The sequence below is a fragment of the Eleutherodactylus coqui genome, chromosome 2 (genome assembly GCF_035609145.1).
Source record: "Eleutherodactylus coqui strain aEleCoq1 chromosome 2, aEleCoq1.hap1, whole genome shotgun sequence".
In the NCBI taxonomy this organism is placed as follows: Eukaryota; Metazoa; Chordata; class Amphibia; order Anura; family Eleutherodactylidae; genus Eleutherodactylus; species Eleutherodactylus coqui.
This window is the reverse complement of record NC_089838.1, coordinates 47,913,307-47,934,442: the sequence shown is the minus strand read 5'-3', so window position 1 is coordinate 47,934,442 and position 21,136 is coordinate 47,913,307. Positions and strand designations below refer to the sequence as shown.

The window sequence follows — 21,136 nt, the reverse complement described above, 5'->3', positions numbered from 1 at the left end:
TGAACTCTAGAACTCTTTGCTGTGCATCCAGAACTTTTGAAAAAAATTACTTTTTTGAAAGATGGCGTGCTGACCTCACAGGGGTGAAAAATCACCATCAAAGAACAGATCCAGGCAGCATCAATTAGTGCAATTAAAATATATCCATAAGGACTTTATTGCACAACCCCAACAGCAGCAACGTTTTGACCCAAGATACACAACAGGTTTTTGTCAAGCTTGTCCCGGGTCCACTCTATAGGCGTGCATCGCTGTGACACCTCCCCGAAGTGCCAGTTTCAGGAATCCTGCTGGATTACCCTTTGCATCTGTAGCAGAGGAATCACTAGTCATGTTACACCCAAGTGGCGGTACAGACACCAAGCAGCTCCGTTCTAGCAGGGTAACTACATAGAGCATTTTGAGTTACAGCCTGTATTATTAACTCCAGTCACATCCAGAACACAACTCATACTTCCTCTGACTTCACAAGTCTCTGCACCTCCTGCTGGTTCAGCTTTTCTACAACACAAGAAATCAAACCCTTCTGGAGGTTTAACACCTGCACAGAGGACAGCAAAACATCTTTCCACTTCCTGCTGCTCATTCCAGTTCTGCAAGCTTCCCTTTTTAGGATTCTGAGGGAAGCAACATCTCCCATGATGCATTGCAGCAAGTTTTCCATCCAGCTTTTTTAAATAAGGAGATTGTCAAGTTGACAGATAGATACACCAGTGTCAAGACTCCTACTTCTTGATTTATTGTGGGAAGATGAAGGTTGTTGGTGCCTGTCAGGAGAACAGATCCTAAGCAATCTGGGGTTGGCAGCCAGCAAAACTCACAATGCAGCTCTGGAGGTGAAGAACCAGTCCAGTCTCTTGGTTACTGCGGTAGAAGTGATGTGGCGACTGATGTCTACGTGTTATACCTCCCATGCTCATCCTATACCTCAGGTTCTCTCCTTTGAGGGAAGGACGGACTAAACGTGCCGTATCCTCCAACGGCGCCACCTTACAGAATCCACAGAACTGCAGCTGTCCCCAGAAGGACCTTTAATGAGAATGATCACATTATATTTACTCTACGGGTCTTAACCCCTTAGTGACAGCCCTATTTTTTTATGTCCTGCTGTTGTAGGACATGTATGGAGGGAGATAGCGCCGCGGGCGTCAGCTGTTTACTACAGCCGACACCCGCGGGCAATAGCTGCTATTAACCCTTTAAATGCCGCTGTCAATTCTGACAGCGGCATTTAAATACCCTGAACGACGTTTGGGGGTCCCGTACGGTCCCCCCGCGGTGAGATCGTGGGAGCCGTGCAGATGTCATGGCAGCCGGGGGCCTTCTGAAAGGCCCCAGGGCTGCCTTAGCAGACTGCCTATCAAGGCATCCCCGTGGGGTGGCTTAATAGACTGCCTGTCAAAAAAAAACCCAGTATGACGTAATGCTATAGCATACTGCAGTAGCGATCAAAGCATCGCTGGATGTAGTCCTCTAGGACAGTGTTCCCCAACTCCAGTCTTCAGGGACCGCCAACAGGTCATGTTTTCAAGATTGGGGAGCCCTGCTCTAGGAGGACTAAAAGAAAGTGTAAAAATAAGATCAATAAAGCTTTAGTAATTATTAAAAACTGTAATAAAAGTTCAAGAAAAACCCTTTTGCCATATTTGCAATCTAAAAAATACGTGTTTGGTATTGCTGCGTCCATAAAAGTCCGATCTATCAAAGTAATGTATTATTTACCCCGCATGGTGAACGTGGTCCGAAAAAAAAAAAATAAACACCCAAAATGCACTTTTCTGGTCACCCTATCTGAGAAAAAAATATAATAAAAAGCGATCAAAAAGTCAATTGCACTGACCAGACCCCCCTCTAATCTCATTTCCCAGAGCCCCTAGTGGCTCCTCTATCCCTCTCCCCCTGGATATTTCCCCCATTCCTCCCATTCTTATACCCCTTTCGCCCCCCCCCCCTTCTTTTTTTCTTTCCTCTCTCCTTAATAGCAAAACCGAAGATGCGAAGTAAGAATAGTACCAACAAGACCCATGCTACAGGAGTGGGTGAGAACCCCCGGCTTCCCGTATGCATCTGAGGCACAAACAAACCTCTAAGGTTTAGTTATAATAATAATAAGTGTTAACAAAAAGTTTGAGAAACTTGCCAATAGCAATTGACTCGAGATCTGTTCTAAAACATAGTCCACTTTGGGTTTTTTCCTTTTTGTTCTTTTTCATATCAGTAGAAACACTTTTACGTAATTCTTGTAACGTTTATTAACATAGATAACATGATAGAGCGGTATTTAAAGTGTTAACAGTTCTGACAAGCGGCGAGGCTCGTCGGAACTGCTGCCGCCGGGTGCCCGCTGTAAGAACAGCTGGCACCCGACGTTGTATGGAGCGGGATCCACCCGCGATCCCGCTCCATACTGCCATTTGTTCGACTTGCGAACAAAACGGACTTGCGAACAGGCTCCCGGAACGGAACCTGTTCGCAAGTCGGGGAGCACCTGTATAATAGTTTGCGGAAGCTTCATAGACGACGTTTTAACCCTTTCCAATCCATTGTCTGACCTCTAAAGACATTCTGATTGAAGGCTGTACAGCTCTGATGTCGGAAGACGTCCGGCAGGGTATTCTTACTGTAGATTACTGGCTGCTCTGTTGCCGGGGGCCTCTCCAGCATGTCACATTCCACAGTACTGGCTCTACCAGCAGATGGCGCCATTGTATAATGGCTGAAAGAGAGAGCCCCCTAGGAAACCTCTAATTTAAAATTGGATTGCAAAGGGTTAATACTCCAGAGTGGCACCTGCAGGTCCTGAAGAGCTCAACGCGGCTACAACTAGGTTACGACGTACCGCAGGGATTAACGGCAAAACAACTTTGTGGCCCTTATTATCTAGGAGGAGAATAAAACCAGAAGCATTCTGCCTTCGCCAAACGTCTCTCAGCTCCGCCATGTACAGACATTATCCAGTTTTTCGCCCCCCAGTTCCCGCTGACAGACCCCGAGGAGGGATTGCTTGTTGCTAGACCAGATGCATATTTGCATGGTACCATATAATGTACTGGAGAACTTAAAGGGGTTCTCCGAGTTATGTAAAGGACTCTCGTGGGGTCCCCCGTGGTGTAAAAGCAGCTGATACTCTGCTCTCCCGATTGTCCCCTGCCATCAGCTCTGGTCTCCACTGTGCTTGTCTACAGGCTGCAGCGGCCTCATCCGTCTCAGTCCGCCGGTGACACGGCTCCAGCTGCAGAGATTGGAGCCGGCGGACAAAACGGGGAACGTCAGCACCCAACATGTCTGGAAGAACTGATACTCCGCCGGCAGGCTGACAATGGACTGGGGGCTGGCAGGCAGCGCAGGAGACGGAGCTCCAAATGTTGGCACACGTCTCCAATATTGGAGCTTCCTACCGAAGGATGGGAGGTGGTGCAGTCACTACTGAACACTTGAGGGGCGGAAGGGAGGTCATTTTTGTACACAGGCGGCGCACTACGCATTTTCCAGAACGTTGATCAAGGTACATTTGAGGAGTATTTTTAGTCACGGAGGATGATGCAATTCGTAGTAATTCAAGCCAATAGACAAGCATGCAAGGGGTTAAAAACCAGCTATTTATAAAGAACATATTACTAACGCCTAATGATACTAATGAGCCGCCTCCCCTTCCATGGTCAGTAATAAGGCCCCTCCCCCTTTCATGCCGCTAAATAAAAACAAACAAGACGCTCGCCCCCTTACTTTGTCACCGCTCCATTCTGTTCCCTCCTCTCTTCCGGAGAGCGCAATTCCTTGCAGTATGGCATCCGACTACAGCGACCACTAAGACAAGGCGCTGGCGGCAGCCATCACATGCCATCGAGAAGACAGTCAGGAGCAGAATGACGCCGGCGGCACGAGAGGGGCTGGTATCTTAATTCCACAGCACACACGCTTTAGGTTCAGTCTCATGCGTAGAAATACGGATATGGCTGATCTCAAAGCGCAAATCCGCCTGCACCGTGTTAGACACTACAGCCGTCGGTCACTATGGGCTCACACGGGCGTAGATACACACATAACACGGACTGGATAGAACCCTTTAATTTAGTGGGTTTACTCACATGGGTATTTTTCACGCAATTTTTAGTCGTGAAAAAAAAGCAGCGGATTGATATTTTGGCACGTATTACGGACTGAAAGATGCCATTAGTCAGTCAGCCCGCGTAGGTCTTCGTGGGACGCACGCATTCACGGTATATTTAAACTGGAAATGAATGGAGACTATGGCGGTTTTTGGTGCGCGTGAAAAACACAATGTTCACGCAAGAAAGACGCAACGCGCACAGAATACGCAGTCTTTTGGTCCGTGAATACACTGCTTATTCAGACAGAAATCTGCATCCGCCCATGTGAATGAGCCCCAAGACGAAGGGACGATAGACGGCGCAGAGGTGGTCACTCAGGGAATATGGGGAGGGAGACGCTCTAATAGACCGCCATGTTTGGGAAATATAAGGGACCTCAGAAGTATCTAGTGACGTACGATCCGCAGTGAAGTAACGCACGGTTGCCACGACGCTCAGTAACCATCAGTGGAAAGCCTCGAGACCGCCCACGCAAATGCAAACCAGAAAAAAGGGGTGGATATGTATAGTGGCAGTCATTAGTCTGCAATACACCGCAATACCCGGGTATCCCCAACATCAACCCACAGACTACAGAACGACGATATGGTGGAACAAAACTTTATGTTCACATGACGGAATCCATAATAACAGCGACTGCGCACGTCCGCCGGCGCATCCACAGGCCGTGAAAACTGCACCATTGCCCCCCCATGTGGATCTCAAATCCACGCGCAAAGAAAGGTCGTGCGGTATAGACTACGGTGCGATGTCTCTCGGAAAACGCCGCGCGGACTCGCCGTGGATCTCTCGTCAGATTTGTGGGAGCGTTAGTAACAGAACAAGGGTGACACTCACTGTTGGGGTCTCACCATCGGGGTGAGCGCTTATCCACACGGGTGTATTTTCAAGCCATGCGCTATGTATTTTGCGTTTATAAAACACCTCGCTGCACGTCCTGTTGCGCCAGAATCAGACAGCATACAGATATGAGTCCGCTCGCTGTCCGCTGTGCCCAAGGTTTTCAGGCACAGCTCACACCCGTGTGAATGAGCTCCAACACCCTAGGGGTTAGTATCGGGGTGCACGCAGCACTCACCCTGCACGGTACAGATAGTCACTACCCCAGGGTCAGTATTGGGGTACCACTTGGGGCGACATTACTCACCAGCAGAGTAACATTAATATGCAGTCAGTAACAGTATTGGGGTTACAGCTACTATTAGGGTAACACTCGGGTAGACATCGGGGCACACGTGGCCGGTGCTGGTACTAGTAGTAATGCAGCAACATTTGGGGTCTTACTAGCAGGGTAACAATCAGGATGCCATTACTTACACTGTTGGGGTAACACTCGGGCAGACAGACAACAGGCCGCACACACCCAGTCATCACCCTTCATGGGGCAGTTAGTAAGAGTATCAGGGTAACACTCAGGATCTCAGTATTGGGGTAGCACTTAGAAGCGACAGTCACTATTGGGGTAACACTCAGTTCTATTAGTTGCACGACACATACGCTGCGCAGTTCCAGAAGTAACAGTATTGGGGTACACACCCTGCAGAGCGCAGTTAGCACGAGGGTAACCGCCACCATCAGGGTAACACTCGGGGTGAGGTTAGTAGTGGTACCAGGGTAACACTCGGGGCACCAATATCAAGCAGTACCAGGGTAATCGTTATCAAGTTAACACTTGGGGTGCCATTATCAAGCAGTACTAAGTTAACATCAATATCAAGTAACACTCGGGGCAGAGTTATCTAGTAGTACCAGAGCAAGGCTGCCTGTCCACGGGCGAATTTTCATTGCGTTCCCTGCTGCGATAGTCCGGCCGCGGGGAACGCAGTGAACGCTTTCCATAGCGTTGCTATGGAAAGCGTGGCCCCCTGTCCACGAGCGGAGAATCATAGCGATTCTCCGGAGACAGGCGGCAAATCGCAGCATGCTTCAATTTGCCACAGTGAGCCTGTCAGATAGGCTCAGTTTGAAGAACCGTCAGCGCTCCCACGCTTCAGGATATCGCTACGCCCGTGGACAGACAGCCTTAGTCACTATCAGGGTATCCCTAAGGGCGCTGGTATCAAGAACCAGAACAACAGTCACTATCTGGCTAATGCCGGGGCACCGTTTTAAAGCAGCAATAAGGTAGAAGTCACTATCAAGGTAATACACAGGGCGCCGTTATCAAGTAGCACAAGGGTACCGCTCGGGGCACAGTCATTAGGCAGCATTAGGGTAATGGTCACTTACAGGGCATCAATCGGAATGCAGTTACCAAGCAGCAGGGTACCGCTCGGAATGCAGTTATCAAGCAGAATAACCTCTACTATCAGGGTATAGCACGGGGCCGTTATCAAGTAGTACCAGGGTAACAGTCACTATTGGTAAGACTCAAGGCCCATTAGTGACTGTTACCCTGGTACTGTTAACAAGCCCTGAGTGTTAACAATAGTGACTGTTACCCTGATACTACTACTATCAGGGCAACCCTCGGGGCGCCGTCCGTACCGCCGGGGTAACGGTCACCATCAGGGCAACCCTCGGGGCGCCGTCCGTACCGCCGGGGTAACGGTCACCATCAGGGCAACCCTCGGGGCGCCGTCCGTACCGCCGGGGTAACGGTCACCATCAGGGCAACCCTCGGGGCGCCGTCCGTACCGCCGGGGTAACGGTCACCATCAGGGCAACCCTCGGGGCGCCGTCCGTACCGCCGGGGTAACGGTCACCATCAGGGCAACCCTCGGGGCGCCGTCCGTACCGCCGGGGTAACGGTCACCATCAGGGCAACCCTCGGGGCGCCGTCCGTACCGCCGGGGTAACGGTCACCATCAGGGCAACCCTCGGGGCGCCGTCCGTACCGCCGGGGTAACGGTCACCATCAGGGCAACCCTCGGGGCGCCGTCCGTACCGCCGGGGTAACGGTCACCATCAGGGCAACCCTCGGGGCGCCGTCCGTACCGCCGGGGTAACGGTCACCATCAGGGCAACCCTCGGGGCGCCGTCCGTACCGCCGGGGTAACGGTCACTATCGATAACACTCGGCCCCGTTAGTAGTACCAGAGTAACAGTCGGTCACTATCAGGGGAACGCTCAGGCCTTACCAGTAGTATTAGGTTAACGGTCGCCATCGGTAACACTGGGGCCTTGCTAGTAGGACCGGGGTAACGGTCGCCATCGGTAACACTGGGGCCTTGCTAGTAGGACCGGGGTAACGGTCGCCATCGGTAACACTGGGGCCTTGCTAGTAGGACCGGGGTAACGGTCGCCATCGGTAACACTGGGGCCTTGCTAGTAGGACCGGGGTAACGGTCGCCATCGGTAACACTGGGGCCTTGCTAGTAGGACCGGGGTAACGGTCGCCATCGGTAACACTGGGGCCTTGCTAGTAGGACCGGGGTAACGGTCGCCATCGGTAACACTGGGGCCTTGCTAGTAGGACCGGGGTAACGGTCGCCATCGGTAACACTGGGGCCTTGCTAGTAGGACCGGGGTAACGGTCGCCATCGGTAACACTGGGGCCTTGCTAGTAGGACCGGGGTAACGGTCGCCATCGGTAACACTGGGGCCTTGCTAGTAGGACCGGGGTAACGGTCGCCATCGGTAACACTGGGGCCTTGCTAGTAGGACCGGGGTAACGGTCGCCATCGGTAACACTGGGGCCTTGCTAGTAGGACCGGGGTAACGGTCGCCATCGGTAACACTGGGGCCTTGCTAGTAGGACCGGGGTAACGGTCGCCATCGGTAACACTGGGGCCTTGCTAGTAGGACCGGGGTAACGGTCGCCATCGGTAACACTGGGGCCTTGCTAGTAGGACCGGGGTAACGGTCGCCATCGGTAACACTGGGGCCTTGCTAGTAGGACCGGGGTAACGGTCGCCATCGGTAACACTGGGGCCTTGCTAGTAGGACCGGGGTAACGGTCGCCATCGGTAACACTGGGGCCTTGCTAGTAGGACCGGGGTAACGGTCGCCATCGGTAACACTGGGGCCTTGCTAGTAGGACCGGGGTAACGGTCGCCATCGGTAACACTGGGGCCTTGCTAGTAGGACCGGGGTAACGGTCGCCATCGGTAACACTGGGGCCTTGCTAGTAGGACCGGGGTAACGGTCGCCATCGGTAACACTGGGGCCTTGCTAGTAGGACCGGGGTAACGGTCGCCATCGGTAACACTGGGGCCTTGCTAGTAGGACCGGGGTAACGGTCGCCATCGGTAACACTGGGGCCTTGCTAGTAGGACCGGGGTAACGGTCGCCATCGGTAACACTGGGGCCTTGCTAGTAGGACCGGGGTAACGGTCGCCATCGGTAACACTGGGGCCTTGCTAGTAGGACCGGGGTAACGGTCGCCATCGGTAACACTGGGGCCTTGCTAGTAGGACCGGGGTAACGGTCGCCATCGGTAACACTGGGGCCTTGCTAGTAGGACCGGGGTAACGGTCGCCATCGGTAACACTGGGGCCTTGCTAGTAGGACCGGGGTAACGGTCGCCATCGGTAACACTGGGGCCTTGCTAGTAGGACCGGGGTAACGGTCGCCATCGGTAACACTGGGGCCTTGCTAGTAGGACCGGGGTAACGGTCGCCATCGGTAACACTGGGGCCTTGCTAGTAGGACCGGGGTAACGGTCGCCATCGGTAACACTGGGGCCTTGCTAGTAGGACCGGGGTAACGGTCGCCATCGGTAACACTGGGGCCTTGCTAGTAGGACCGGGGTAACGGTCGCCATCGGTAACACTCGGGCCTTGCTAGTAGGACCGGGGTAACGGTCGCCATCGGTAACACTCGGGCCTTGCTAGTAGGACCGGGGTAACGGTCGCCATCGGTAACACTCGGGCCTTGCTAGTAGGACCGGGGTAACGGTCGCCATCGGTAACACTCGGGCCTTGCTAGTAGGACCGGGGTAACGGTCGCCATCGGTAACCCTCGGGCCTTGCTAGTAGGACCGGGGTAACGGTCGCCATCGGTAACACTGGGGCCTTGCTAGTAGGACCGGGGTAACGGTCGCCATCGGTAACACTGGGGCCTTGCTAGTAGGACCGGGGTAACGGTCGCCATCGGTAACACTGGGGCCTTGCTAGTAGGACCGGGGTAACGGTCGCCATCGGTAACACTGGGGCCTTGCTAGTAGGACCGGGGTAACGGTCGCCATCGGTAACACTGGGGCCTTGCTAGTAGGACCGGGGTAACGGTCGCCATCGGTAACACTGGGGCCTTGCTAGTAGGACCGGGGTAACGGTCGCCATCGGTAACACTGGGGCCTTGCTAGTAGGACCGGGGTAACGGTCGCCATCGGTAACACTGGGGCCTTGCTAGTAGGACCGGGGTAACGGTCGCCATCGGTAACACTGGGGCCTTGCTAGTAGGACCGGGGTAACGGTCGCCATCGGTAACACTGGGGCCTTGCTAGTAGGACCGGGGTAACGGTCGCCATCGGTAACACTGGGGCCTTGCTAGTAGGACCGGGGTAACGGTCGCCATCGGTAACACTCGGGCCTTGCTAGTAGGACCGGGGTAACGGTCGCCATCGGTAACACTCGGGCCTTGCTAGTAGGACCGGGGTAACGGTCGCCATCGGTAACACTCGGGCCTTGCTAGTAGGACCGGGGTAACGGTCGCCATCGGTAACACTCGGGCCTTGCTAGTAGGACCGGGGTAACGGTCGCCATCGGTAACCCTCGGGCCTTGCTAGTAGGACCGGGGTAACGGTCGCCATCGGTAACACTGGGGCCTTGCTAGTAGGACCGGGGTAACGGTCGCCATCGGTAACACTGGGGCCTTGCTAGTAGGACCGGGGTAACGGTCGCCATCGGTAACCCTCGGGCCTTGCTAGTAGGACCGGGGTAACGGTCGCCATCGGTAACACTGGGGCCTTGCTAGTAGGACCGGGGTAACGGTCGCCATCGGTAACACTGGGGCCTTGCTAGTAGGACCGGGGTAACGGTCACCATCGGGCCTTGCTAGTAGGACCGGGGTAACGGTCGCCATCGGTAACCCTCGGGCCTTGCTAGTAGGACCGGGGTAACGGTCGCTATCGGTAACACTGGGGCCTTGCTAGTAGGACCGGGGTAACGGTCGCTATCGGTAACACTGGGGCCTTGCTAGTAGGACCGGGGTAACGGTCACCATCGGTAACCTTCGGGGCGCGGCCGCCCACTCTCCGGGTACTCACCCTGCACGGTGCCGCTGTTGCCGGGCGCTGGGGGCCCCGGGTTCGCGTTGGGCTGGGGTCCCGCCGGCAGGCTGATGCAGCGGCTAGGGGCCGGCAGGCAGCGCAGGCACACGGAGTGCAGGCAGGGCAGCAGGCGGGGGCTCCGGCTCTGGATGTTGGCCCGGCACACACCGCACGTCTCCAGCAGGCTGAGCGCGGCCCTCTCCCCGCTCCTCTCCTCCGGGCCCGGCCGGCTCTCCGCCTCATTCTCCGGGGGCGGCGGGGGGACCGCCTTAGGCAAGGCCGCGGCCTCCTCCATGCTTAGAGTCCTGGGACTTTCCTGGCCCTCGTTGGCCGCTCCGCTATAACCGCCTCACGGGCTCCTGACATCCGACACTCACGGCAGCCCGACGCAGACTGGGCGCCCGCTGCGGACACGCCTCCTGTGGCCGTTACCAACTGCAGCCAGGGCCGGCGGAAACCGCTGGAACAACGTGATGCCCGCGCCGAACTCAACTCTGCGCACCCCCAGCAGCGGCGCTCGGTGGTACGGTCCAGGCTGGATTCTTTTTTTTTTCCCCTTCCCTTTCGCCAGTAGAGCGGCTCCTTAGACCACGCCCCTCGCCTGATCCAATAGGAAGCCGTCGAGGAATAATTCATGAGGGGGGCGGTGTCTCCTCATGAATAGTAAGTAGCGCTCCCGCCCCGTAGGCAGAAATGTGTCGGGTCTTTGTGTGCTGCCGCCGGAGCCGGAACAAAGACAGAAGCCTGCTGGAAGAGCGGCCGAGGAGGGGCTCATCAGCATCTCATTACTATGCAAATGAGATAAGAATTCTAGGCATTTCTTATTACCATGCAAATGAGCTGCTAATAATATTATATATAGTTTATATATTTGATAAAGGAATAATATTTTTGCGTGGTGTCAGGCGCTCATGTTTTATATTTTCTATTCATTTCTTTTGTGTTTGTGTTCGCAACTAAAGCCCGGCAATGCGTAATATATCGGAGAAAACATAATTATAATATCCGCATTTGGTGGCGTCTTATATTTGGCCGCAAATAATGTCTTGATCGCTATATATGTGGCGCTGGTCCTAAAGAAAAAATTCCATGGAGCGCAGGTGGAAAAAAGCAAAACTGAGAGATTCCGAAAGCTTTGTTTGCATCTAAAATCCACAGCAGAATACCGGAGGAGCCGCTGTTCAGGCCTTACTGATAGCGCCAATATAAGGGTTCACACAAGTGGTTTTAAAATCAGTAAGAACTAATCACATTGCTGGAATCCAGTCATGTGACATTAGCATACAGATACTAATTAACATGTCGGTTTTCAATGTTTTCCTTGACCCACGTGCAAGCCCTACAGGGGGATAGCGCAGTGACAGAGCCAGACACCAACTTAAAGGGATTGTCCTCTTACAGTATACGTTTCAGGAACGACGTACACCGTCATGTAATGCCGTGAGACACTACTAGAGCATTTTTAAAGGGGATGTTCAGGATTACAAAAACAAAGCCACCACCAACCTGTTCCACTCAGTGATCACCCTCTCTGTCTAATATCTAATCTGTGTCTCCTCCCTTTCAGTTTCATCCCATTGCTTCTAGTCTGTCCTTGTGCAGATGAGAATAGGGCTGATCCCTCTGCACTGTGACATCCTTCTTTTTTGCAAGCTAAACATTCCCAGATCCTTAAACCATTCCTCACAGAACATGGTTTGCAGTTTACTCACCATCCTGGTAGCTCTTCCCTGAACTTGCTCCAGTTTGTTGATGTAATTTTTTGGACACAGTATTCCAGATGATGAATTCCTGACTAAGGAAGAGTAGAGGGGGATAATTACCTCACGCGATCTAGACTCTATGCTTCTCTCTGACCGCTCATTCAGCATCTCCTTCGCTGGCTCTAACTCCTCTCCCCTTCCCCTTGCTGTTGGGGTCCCCCAGGGCTCGGTCCTCAATCCCCTTCTATTCTCTAGCTACACAGCCCCAATCAGACAAACCATCCGCAAATTCTGTATCCAATACCATCTCTATGCTGACGACACCCAACTATATACCTCTTCCCGTGAGATCTCTGAACCATTCCTCCAAAATATCACCGACTGTCTGTCCGCTGTCTCTAATACTATGTCCTCCCTTTTTCTCAAATTTAATCTCTTTAAAACTGACCTTCTTGCATTTCTGCCTTCCAACCGACCCCCCGCTAACATCTCCATTCCAGTGTCTGTCACAATCATAAGCACACACGCTGTTTTGGGGTCACACTGGATTCTGACCTCTCCTTAACCCCCATGTCCAATCTCTGGCCTAAACATGCCACCTGCACCTCAGAAATATTGCTAAAATCCAGCAGTTTCTCACCACGGACTCCTAAAGACACTCGTTATTGGCTTATCCATTCCCGACTTGATTACTGCAACTCGCTGCTCATTGGCCTTCCCAGCACCAGACTCTCCCCTTTCTAATCTATACTAAACGCGGAAGCTGGACTAATTTTCCTATCTAGCCGCTTGTCAGATGTCTCTGCACTAGGGCAGTCGCTGCACTGGCCACCCATCCACTGTAGAACTAAATTCAAACTCATCACCCTCACCCATGGCGCTGAAACACCGTATATCACCTTCCTCCTGTCCGTACACTACCCCAACAACATGCACCCTGCTTTTCCCTATGGCTCCCCACACCTTCCACTTTGCCTATCGTATACATCTTCTACGCCTGTACCTACTTATCACTACCCCCACACTGTTTCCTAATAATTAAATACCATATGTGATTTTCGTACTGTTTTGTGCTCCTCCGTGCCTCCTTTCGTGCCCCTGTACTTCCTGAACCTCCCCCATGCCGCCTCTTTCCAAATAAGTGTATACCACATGTAACTATCTTGTTTGTGTTCCCTGTGCTTTGAAAGTGCTGCTGTATAAGTTTGCGCTATACAAATCAAAATTATTATTATTTATCTTAATACATACAAGAATTGTGTTTGCTTTTTTTGTTGCTGCATCACATTGTTGACTCATGTTCAGTCTATGATCTATTAGTATACCCTAGTCTTTTTCACAATTCCTCCCATTCTGAATGTGCTTTTTTCATTTTTCTTGCCAAGATGTAGGACTTGGCATTTCTTATTGTTAAATGCCATTCTGTTAGTCGCTGCCCACTGTTCAAGCTTTTCTAGATCTTTTTGAATCCTGTCTCTCTAGTCTTAGCTATACACCTAACAGTTGCCTTGTCGAGCCCATATTTGGTAATTTTTTTCAATAAGGATGGTATGAGATACTTTGTTAAATGCTTTTTAGTAAAGTCAAGATATACTATATCCACCGCATTTCGCTGATCAACCCAGTGGGTGATTCTGTCTTAGAAGGAAATTAGGTTAGTCTGGCATGACTTGTTAGTTATAAACCCATGTTGCCTCTGGTTAATTAGTCCATTCTCATCCAAGTACTTGCATACATCCGGTTTTATATTTTGTTTAGAGGTCTTTCCTGGTATGGAAGTCAGGCTTACAGGCCTGTAGTTTCCTGGATCCACCTTCTTCCCTTTTTTTTAAGACAGGGACAATATTTCCCCTTCTCCAATCTTCAGGGACTTTTCCTGTTCTCCATGAATTCTTAAAGACTCCGGTAAGTGGTTCAGCAATTACCTCTGCTGCATCCTTCAGTATCCTAGGATGTAATTCATCTTAATCTGGAGACACTTGGATTCATGTAACTAAGCTAAGTTTTCTATCACCATCTCTCTGTTTATAGATAGATGCAATTATGTATTCCCCCAGTAGCACAGGGAAGATCAGCTGATGTTACGTTTACTTTCTGAGCAAAAACAGATGCAAAACAGAAATTTAAAAGTTTGGCCTTCTCAACATCATTTTTAACCAATTCACCATTTTCATCTTGTAAACATCCTATAACATCTTTCACTTTTCTTTTGAAATCCTTTTTTATTGTTTTTGGCCCTTTTTATAAGACGCAATTCATTATTAGCTTTAGCTTTTCTGACACTTGCCCTACAGTTTCTGCAAATGGCATTATATTCCCCCTCTTTCCATTTGATAAACATGTTTGTCTTCCTTTTTAACATTTGTGTAAGTTCTGTGCTCATCCATCCTGGTCTTTTTAAATGCTTCCCAGTATTCCTTCTTTTAGAGATTGTTAATGATTGTGCTTTGAGAATCTCATTTCATAATAATTCCCAATTCTTTTTTGACATCCAGCTATTGGATTCTTTCTACCCTGTTTTATGAGTCCATTAAAATCTGCCTTTCTGAAATCCAACCTCGAGGTCTGAGTCTTCTCCTGTTTTCCTCCCCTTGTTATCCAAACTGCAATGATATCATGATCACTGCTTCCTAAGGTCTCAACCACCGGTACTTCCCCAACCATTTCCTCCCTGTTGGTAAGAATTAGGCTTCATGCACACGGGTGGATTTTTGCTACGGAATCTGGAGCAGGCGTCTGCCTCCAAATTTCACAACAATAACCCTCCATAGCATGCTATGGTAAAATGATTCTTCATGCACATGAGTGGAAACCAAATGCAGTTTCTGCTCACGTACGAAAAATCGCAGCATGCTCCATTTTACTGCGGTTCCCGCACAAATGGCTTCCATTGAAGTCAAGGGAAGGTGTCCAACCCGCCGTCTGTCCGCAACTGACATTGCAGATGGCCCACGGATTCCACAGTAAAAACAGAAGTTTAAAAAATAAAAATCTCTACTGTGCACGTCCGACGGCATGCCGTACGGGAGCGTCCACAGTACAGAAAAAGAAAAGCAGGTACGCACGGATGCCGGCTGGACACGGGGTCGGATTCCGCTACAGGCCCCCGCATGAGGAATCTGACCTGCTTGTGTGCATGCGGTCTTAGGTCCAAGATAGCAGATCCTCTCATTTTCTCTTCTACCTTTTGGAAGATAAAGTTGTCAGCAGGAGCGGATAACAATTTGTTGGATCCATTACTTTTGCCTGAGATTCCGAACAAATGTCTGGATAGTTACAATCTCCAATGATCACTAAATGAAAAATAAATCTTGTCATTTGTATAGTGCCAACTTATTCCACAGCACTTTCAGGTGATTTATTTATTACCCCCCACCAAGATGGGTACTCATTTTACCAACCTCAGAAGGATGGAAGGCTGAGTCAATCTTGAGTTGGCTACCTGAACCAAGCGGGGATTGAACTCACAACCTTCATGTCATGTTGTTTTGAGAGCTTGGCCATCTGATGTAGAAAGACTTCATACATATCTTCTTGTCCAGGCGGCCTATAGTAAATGCCTACAATGGTGTCCTTTCTGTTGTTCTCCCCTTGTATTCTTACCCAAACAGTTTCTACGGAACTGCCATGCTCTGAAGCTTGAATCTCTGTGGAGAAGATGCTTCTTTTACACAATACAACACTTCCTCCTCTTTTATTAGGTCTGTGTTATGTTCATGTGGGTTAATAAGCATCAGGACCACACGAAGGTGGCCAAGGACAGGGATTTGGAACAACTGACATAGCAACAGACTGGGGAAAACGACAGAACTGGCATACAAAACACGGAAGGGGAAACTAACCCTGTGCTGAAGGGAAGATGATGAGACCCTACCTAACAAGCAGAACGATTGTCTCAATAAAGGCGGCCCCATGCTAGAACCTTGGCCCTGGCTCTCCCAGAATAGGTGGTACACGGAACCAGGACAAGTACGGACAAACCAAATGCACAAACTAGTAACTGACAGAACACACTTACCACTCAACCCCGCACACTAAAGCAGATGATAAAGCTAAATATAAATACGAGGGATTAGTTCATACATTGGCCAATGAACTTAAGCTGCAAGGCCGTGATCAAGGCTCCTTGTGTCTTGTAGTCCCTACTCTAGCAACACACAAAACAGGCAGCACAGGGCACCACACACCCTGCAAGCTGACCAGACACTGCACACACAGCAAGCTGACATGACACAAACACAGACAGACAAGACTGAGTAGATAATGCTTCTTCTTGCAGAGGGGCTGGAATATATATCTACACCCAGACCCATGTGATTGGCTAACCAGAACAACGATACCCGGCCAGCTCAATTAACCCTCACCTGTGCAGATGTGCTCCTGGGACCCAGAGTACTACAAGTCCCAGAAGCACAACCTGTCTGTTCTTTATAAATACATTGTATCCTTCAAGCCTTGTATTCCAATCATGTGTATCATCCCACCAAGTTTCCCTGATGCCTATGACATCATATTTCTTTTCTTGTGTTAGAAGCTCAAATTTTCCTTGTTTGTTTCCCATGCTCTGTGCATTTGTGTAGAAACATTTTAGTTTGTGATCGGTGTCTCTTGCTCCTCTACTTTCCTTCTGAACGTCTTTGTTTTTTCTTTCCACTTCTAATAACAAGGTTCTCAATTGTACTCATCAGTTGTATATTTTTGTCTGGCATTTTACTGTCCTTCCCATATTGTTCTAGTTTAAACTGGGTCTCACCGGGAGTTCTGTTATTACTATAAGTAAGGCCATAGAGGGGGCTACTAGTACTATTTGAGGCCACATAGTGTTTCCTATTACTAACTGGGAGCACCCAAGAGGGTCCTATTACAAAGCAGGGCCACATACAGCATATCTGCTACAGGCTTTCCACAGAGGAAAACCTGTAGCAAATCCCCACCTAGATGGTGCAGATACTGCCACGTTTTTTGTTGTGGATCTGCTGTGGATTTTAACCCTTATATTGGGGTGCCTTGTGTGCACAGGCCTCTTCAAGTCACCACAGTGTCTCCTTAGGGTTAAGATCAGAATTCTGAGTTGACCATTTCAAAAACATATTCTTCTTTTTGTAGCCTTTTCCAGCTTTATGCACCTCTGTAACATGTTTTCTGAGGTCTTCTGGAAGTCACTTACATCAAGGTGCAGCTCACACTGACCAAACACTGAGAATAACAGATGTGTCAATAACCAGGCTCTGTGTGCCTTTATTTAATGGGCAAATCATCTGTGACACCCGCACTGCCATGTCAACTCCTTTCCTGGGACACGTTTGCCTATTAGCTCTTGCAGAAGTCAGTAACACTAGGGTTCACTTACTTTTGATCCCTGCACTGTGGATGCTGTACAGCTGTCAGTGTGTTATTAGATACATTGTGTCTATAATTGTGACTTGGATACAATCAGATACATTGTATTAGTAATAGGTGCAAAAGTGCAAGGAATTCCACAGGGTTCACATACTATTTCTTGTATATGAGCCCTTAGATACTCTGTAACCCTCCCCCCCTTCCCTCCTCCGATTGATGATTCTGCTTTCCATGACTTGTCTGGGACCCTTCAGATTTTGTGTTACACATGATACCTGCTGCCAATACTCTGCGGAGCTGTCATTCATCTTCTCGGTCAGCCGTACACATATCAGCAGCTGAGGATGTGTCTTGGAATTTTTAGCGTTTCAAACACAAAATTATGTTTTTTTCCAGAGACAAGAAATAATTTTTGCAGTTTTTTTCTTGAATCCTTTGCAAAACCCTGTGAGGCCAGCAGGTGGCGGCCTTGGCACGTTACATTACAGGGGTATGCCCGTCCTATAACATGATAAGACTATTGATGATCCAGCAATCAGCTGTTTGCTGAGCATGCTGGCAGTGCAGGTGGAGCAGGAAGCTAACAGCTCCATATACATTGCAGCTGTCCGGGTTGGTATTACATTCATTTCACTGGGAGCTGCAGTACCAACCCGAGCCGCTGCATTATGTATTGAGCTGACATTGGGAGCTGCACTCATAATTGCAGAAACAGCTCCCATTCATTTCAGTGAGAGCTGCGCCTGCAATTACAAGCACCGGCCATTATGAAGGGTTCGGAATAGCGGCTTCTGCTCTGATCCCGGTGTGTCCCGGTGGCGCTGCCTGGAAAACTCACTGAACGGCACGGGTAGCATCTTATTCATAGCGATAGTGAGAACTTCCTCCAAGCATGCTCCATATCACTATATACAGCAGATGTATAACTTATACTAGCTGTACATATATAATTATATACAGGAGATACCCAGGTTATACCAGCATGCTCCATATCACTATATACAGCAGCTTGTTATATCTTATACCAGCTTGTACATATATAATTTTATACAGTAATTGCAATGAACAAATTTCTATAGTTTTTTGTTTTTGTACTACTTTTAAAAAATGAAGTGTCTTTTAAAACAAACAGCTTTCTGCACCCAGGCCCATAACTATTTTATTTTTCTGTCAATGGGGTTGAGTGAGGGCTTCTTTTTATGTGGGATGACCTATAACTTCTATTGGTACCATTTTGACTTTTTGATCACTTTTTGTACATTTTTTCCCTTGGAGATTGTGAGCAGAAAAGTGCAATTCTGGCATTACGCTTCTATTTAATGAAGTTCACTGTGCAGGATAAATAATACATTATTTTAATGGATCGGAGGTTTACAAGGAGAGGAATTGTGTGATAACCCCTTATCTAGTCGTGTTATGAGGTTGCTTGGAATAGTCAGGAGGTAGAGAGAAGTTTCGAGCCATACTGGGTCTTTTAGTTTATTGTGGAAAAACATTGGAATTTTCTCATAGAATTAAAATTAGGGTTTTAACATGGTCTGGGTTAGTAATGTTAATAGCTTTTTGAGAATATCAAGAATTGTTAAGAGGTTTAATTTACTCCATGCCTGAGATGTTTTTAAGTGTTTATTCGCTAATATTGAAGGAATTAAGGAGGCAGAAAGTAAAGGCGAAAGTTTGGAAGACTACGAGGCGAACATGCGGATTTTTCTGTATAAATAAAATTGTGCCATTTGTAATAGGGATGAGGTGTTGCTTAACCCTTTCCAATCCAATTTGTATCCTGCTTTTCCTAAGGGGCTTACTATTTTTCTGCCATTATACAATGGCGCTATCTGCTGGCTAAAGCCAGTACTGCAAGAGGTGACACGTTGGATAGGCTCCGACAGCAGAGAGACTGGCAATATACAGTAAGAGAACCCCAACGGACGTCTTCCAATGTCGGAGCTGTACAGCCTTAAATCATAATGTCTTTAGACGTCAGACAGTGGATTGGAAAGGGTTAATAGTATTTGTGGGGCAGTTTGACCAGAGATCTTTCATGGTTTATTGTAGGGAAGTCCATTGAGTGGTCCATTGAGGAAAGCCATTCCTCCCGTATGAATTGCTTGAAAATAGCGATATACATTTGGGGGGCCGAAGCCACCTTGCTGTTTTTGTTTTTTTAAATTAAGTAAGAGCATGTGAGTCTTGGTTTGCGATAATTCCATATAAATTGGCAAAAAGTTATTTTATTTTGCTAAAGCAGTACTTGGGAACCGCTACTGCGATTGTTTGAAGCATATAAAACACATATGCAGACATTACGTTTTTACATTCCAACCAGGAAAAATGTGGCGTATAAAAGTATTGTAACTGAATTTGTGTTTCTTGATGAGAGGAATGTAATTACATTTGTATAATAAGGAACGGTCCGAAGTCAGTGTGATACCTAAATATTTGGTTCTTGAAGTGGGCCACATGAAAGGGGAGTGTTGTTTTATAGAGGTGATTACCCTTACAGAAGCCAAGATGTTCAAGGCCTCGGTTTTGTTGTAGTTTATTTGTAAATTTGCAGAAGAAATAGAAAATTTTGAAAATTGAAGGGAACGCTTTTTTCGGAATTGTGGTTAAAATAAGGAGATTGTCCACAAAGCCTGCTATGGAATGGGTAATGTCCCCGATTTGTAAACCTTTTATATTAGGGAATTGTCTGATTGTTTGCAGAAAAAGTTTCTATCTCTGGTGCCGTTTTTAAATTGAAAATGATTTTGAGAGGGTGCCGTTAACTTGTAATCTAGCTGATGGTTGAGAGTATAGAGAGAAGATAGCTGAGATACATTGTGAAGGGAACCCACATTTATGCAGGACATCTCTTAAATAATTTCAACTGACTCTATCAAAGGTCTTTTTGACATTTATGCTTAATAGGTCCAGCGAGGTTTTATTAAATCTGGCGTAGTGTATAGCATGAATAATAGAGGAGGAAGTAAATTTTTCCTCTCTATTAGGGACAAACTCAACTTGGTCTGGATATATAAACTAAGGAAGCAGATAGGACATTAGGTGGGCAATAAGTTTTGCCCATAATTTGAGGTCAGCGTTCAATAGGGAAATGGAGCGGTAATTACTACATAATTTGGGGTCTTTGCCCTTCTTGAATTTTACAGTAATGAAGGCTTCTAAAGTTTGTTAAGAGAGTTGATCGCCTATTAATAGGGAGTTACATAACTTAACGAATTATGGGAGGAAGACTTTAGAAAATTTCATTTAATAACAAATAGGGAGTCCTTCTGTGTCTGGGTTTTTCCACTGGGGATAGATGTGCAGATCTTTGTTACTTTGGTTGCTGGGAATGGTCTGAGACGCTGAAGTTTTTTTTCTTCGGCTGTTTTGGAATTCTTAAGGTACTTAAAAGGGTCTCACCAGAGGGATATGTTGTTTGTGTTGAGTTTGTAGGATTGTTGCTTTCTAAGTTGTATAAGGTATAAAAATAAGTCTGAAATTCGTTAGCAGTATCTGTAATAGATGTGACTATACTTCCCAAGGTAGATCTTATTTTGAATGCTCTTTCTTTTTCATACATTTTGACATGGCTTTAGAGTCTTTACTTCCATGTGAATATATTTTGTATTTGGAAGAACGGAATGTTTTGGCTGCTCTCATGTCTAAGAGGCCTTTAAGTCTGTTTTTACGTTTTTTAAGATAGGTTAATAAGACAGTATCTAATGATTTTTTTAAATGTAGATTCTCTAGAATGGAAATTTGAGAGAGAACGGTGTTAATTCCAGTTCTCTCTGCTTTTTGAAATTTGTCACTAAAGCTATCAATTTACCTTCAATATACGCTTT

At 48.3% G+C, this 21,136-nt stretch overlaps 1 protein-coding gene across 2 annotated transcripts in view; it reads right to left on the bottom strand.

Moving 5' to 3' along the window:
- The window catches only part of TRIM24 (tripartite motif containing 24), a 44,732-nt gene extending 33,927 nt beyond the window's left edge, over positions 1-10,805 (bottom strand). For both annotated transcript variants that reach the window (XM_066590794.1, XM_066590795.1), the window contains exon 1: positions 10,261-10,805. In XM_066590794.1, coding sequence (XP_066446891.1) covers positions 10,261-10,558 — 298 coding nt within the window. In that variant the 5' untranslated portion in view covers positions 10,559-10,805. The remainder of the gene's footprint in view (positions 1-10,260) is intronic.
- Positions 10,806-21,136: the final 10,331 nt, after the last annotated feature.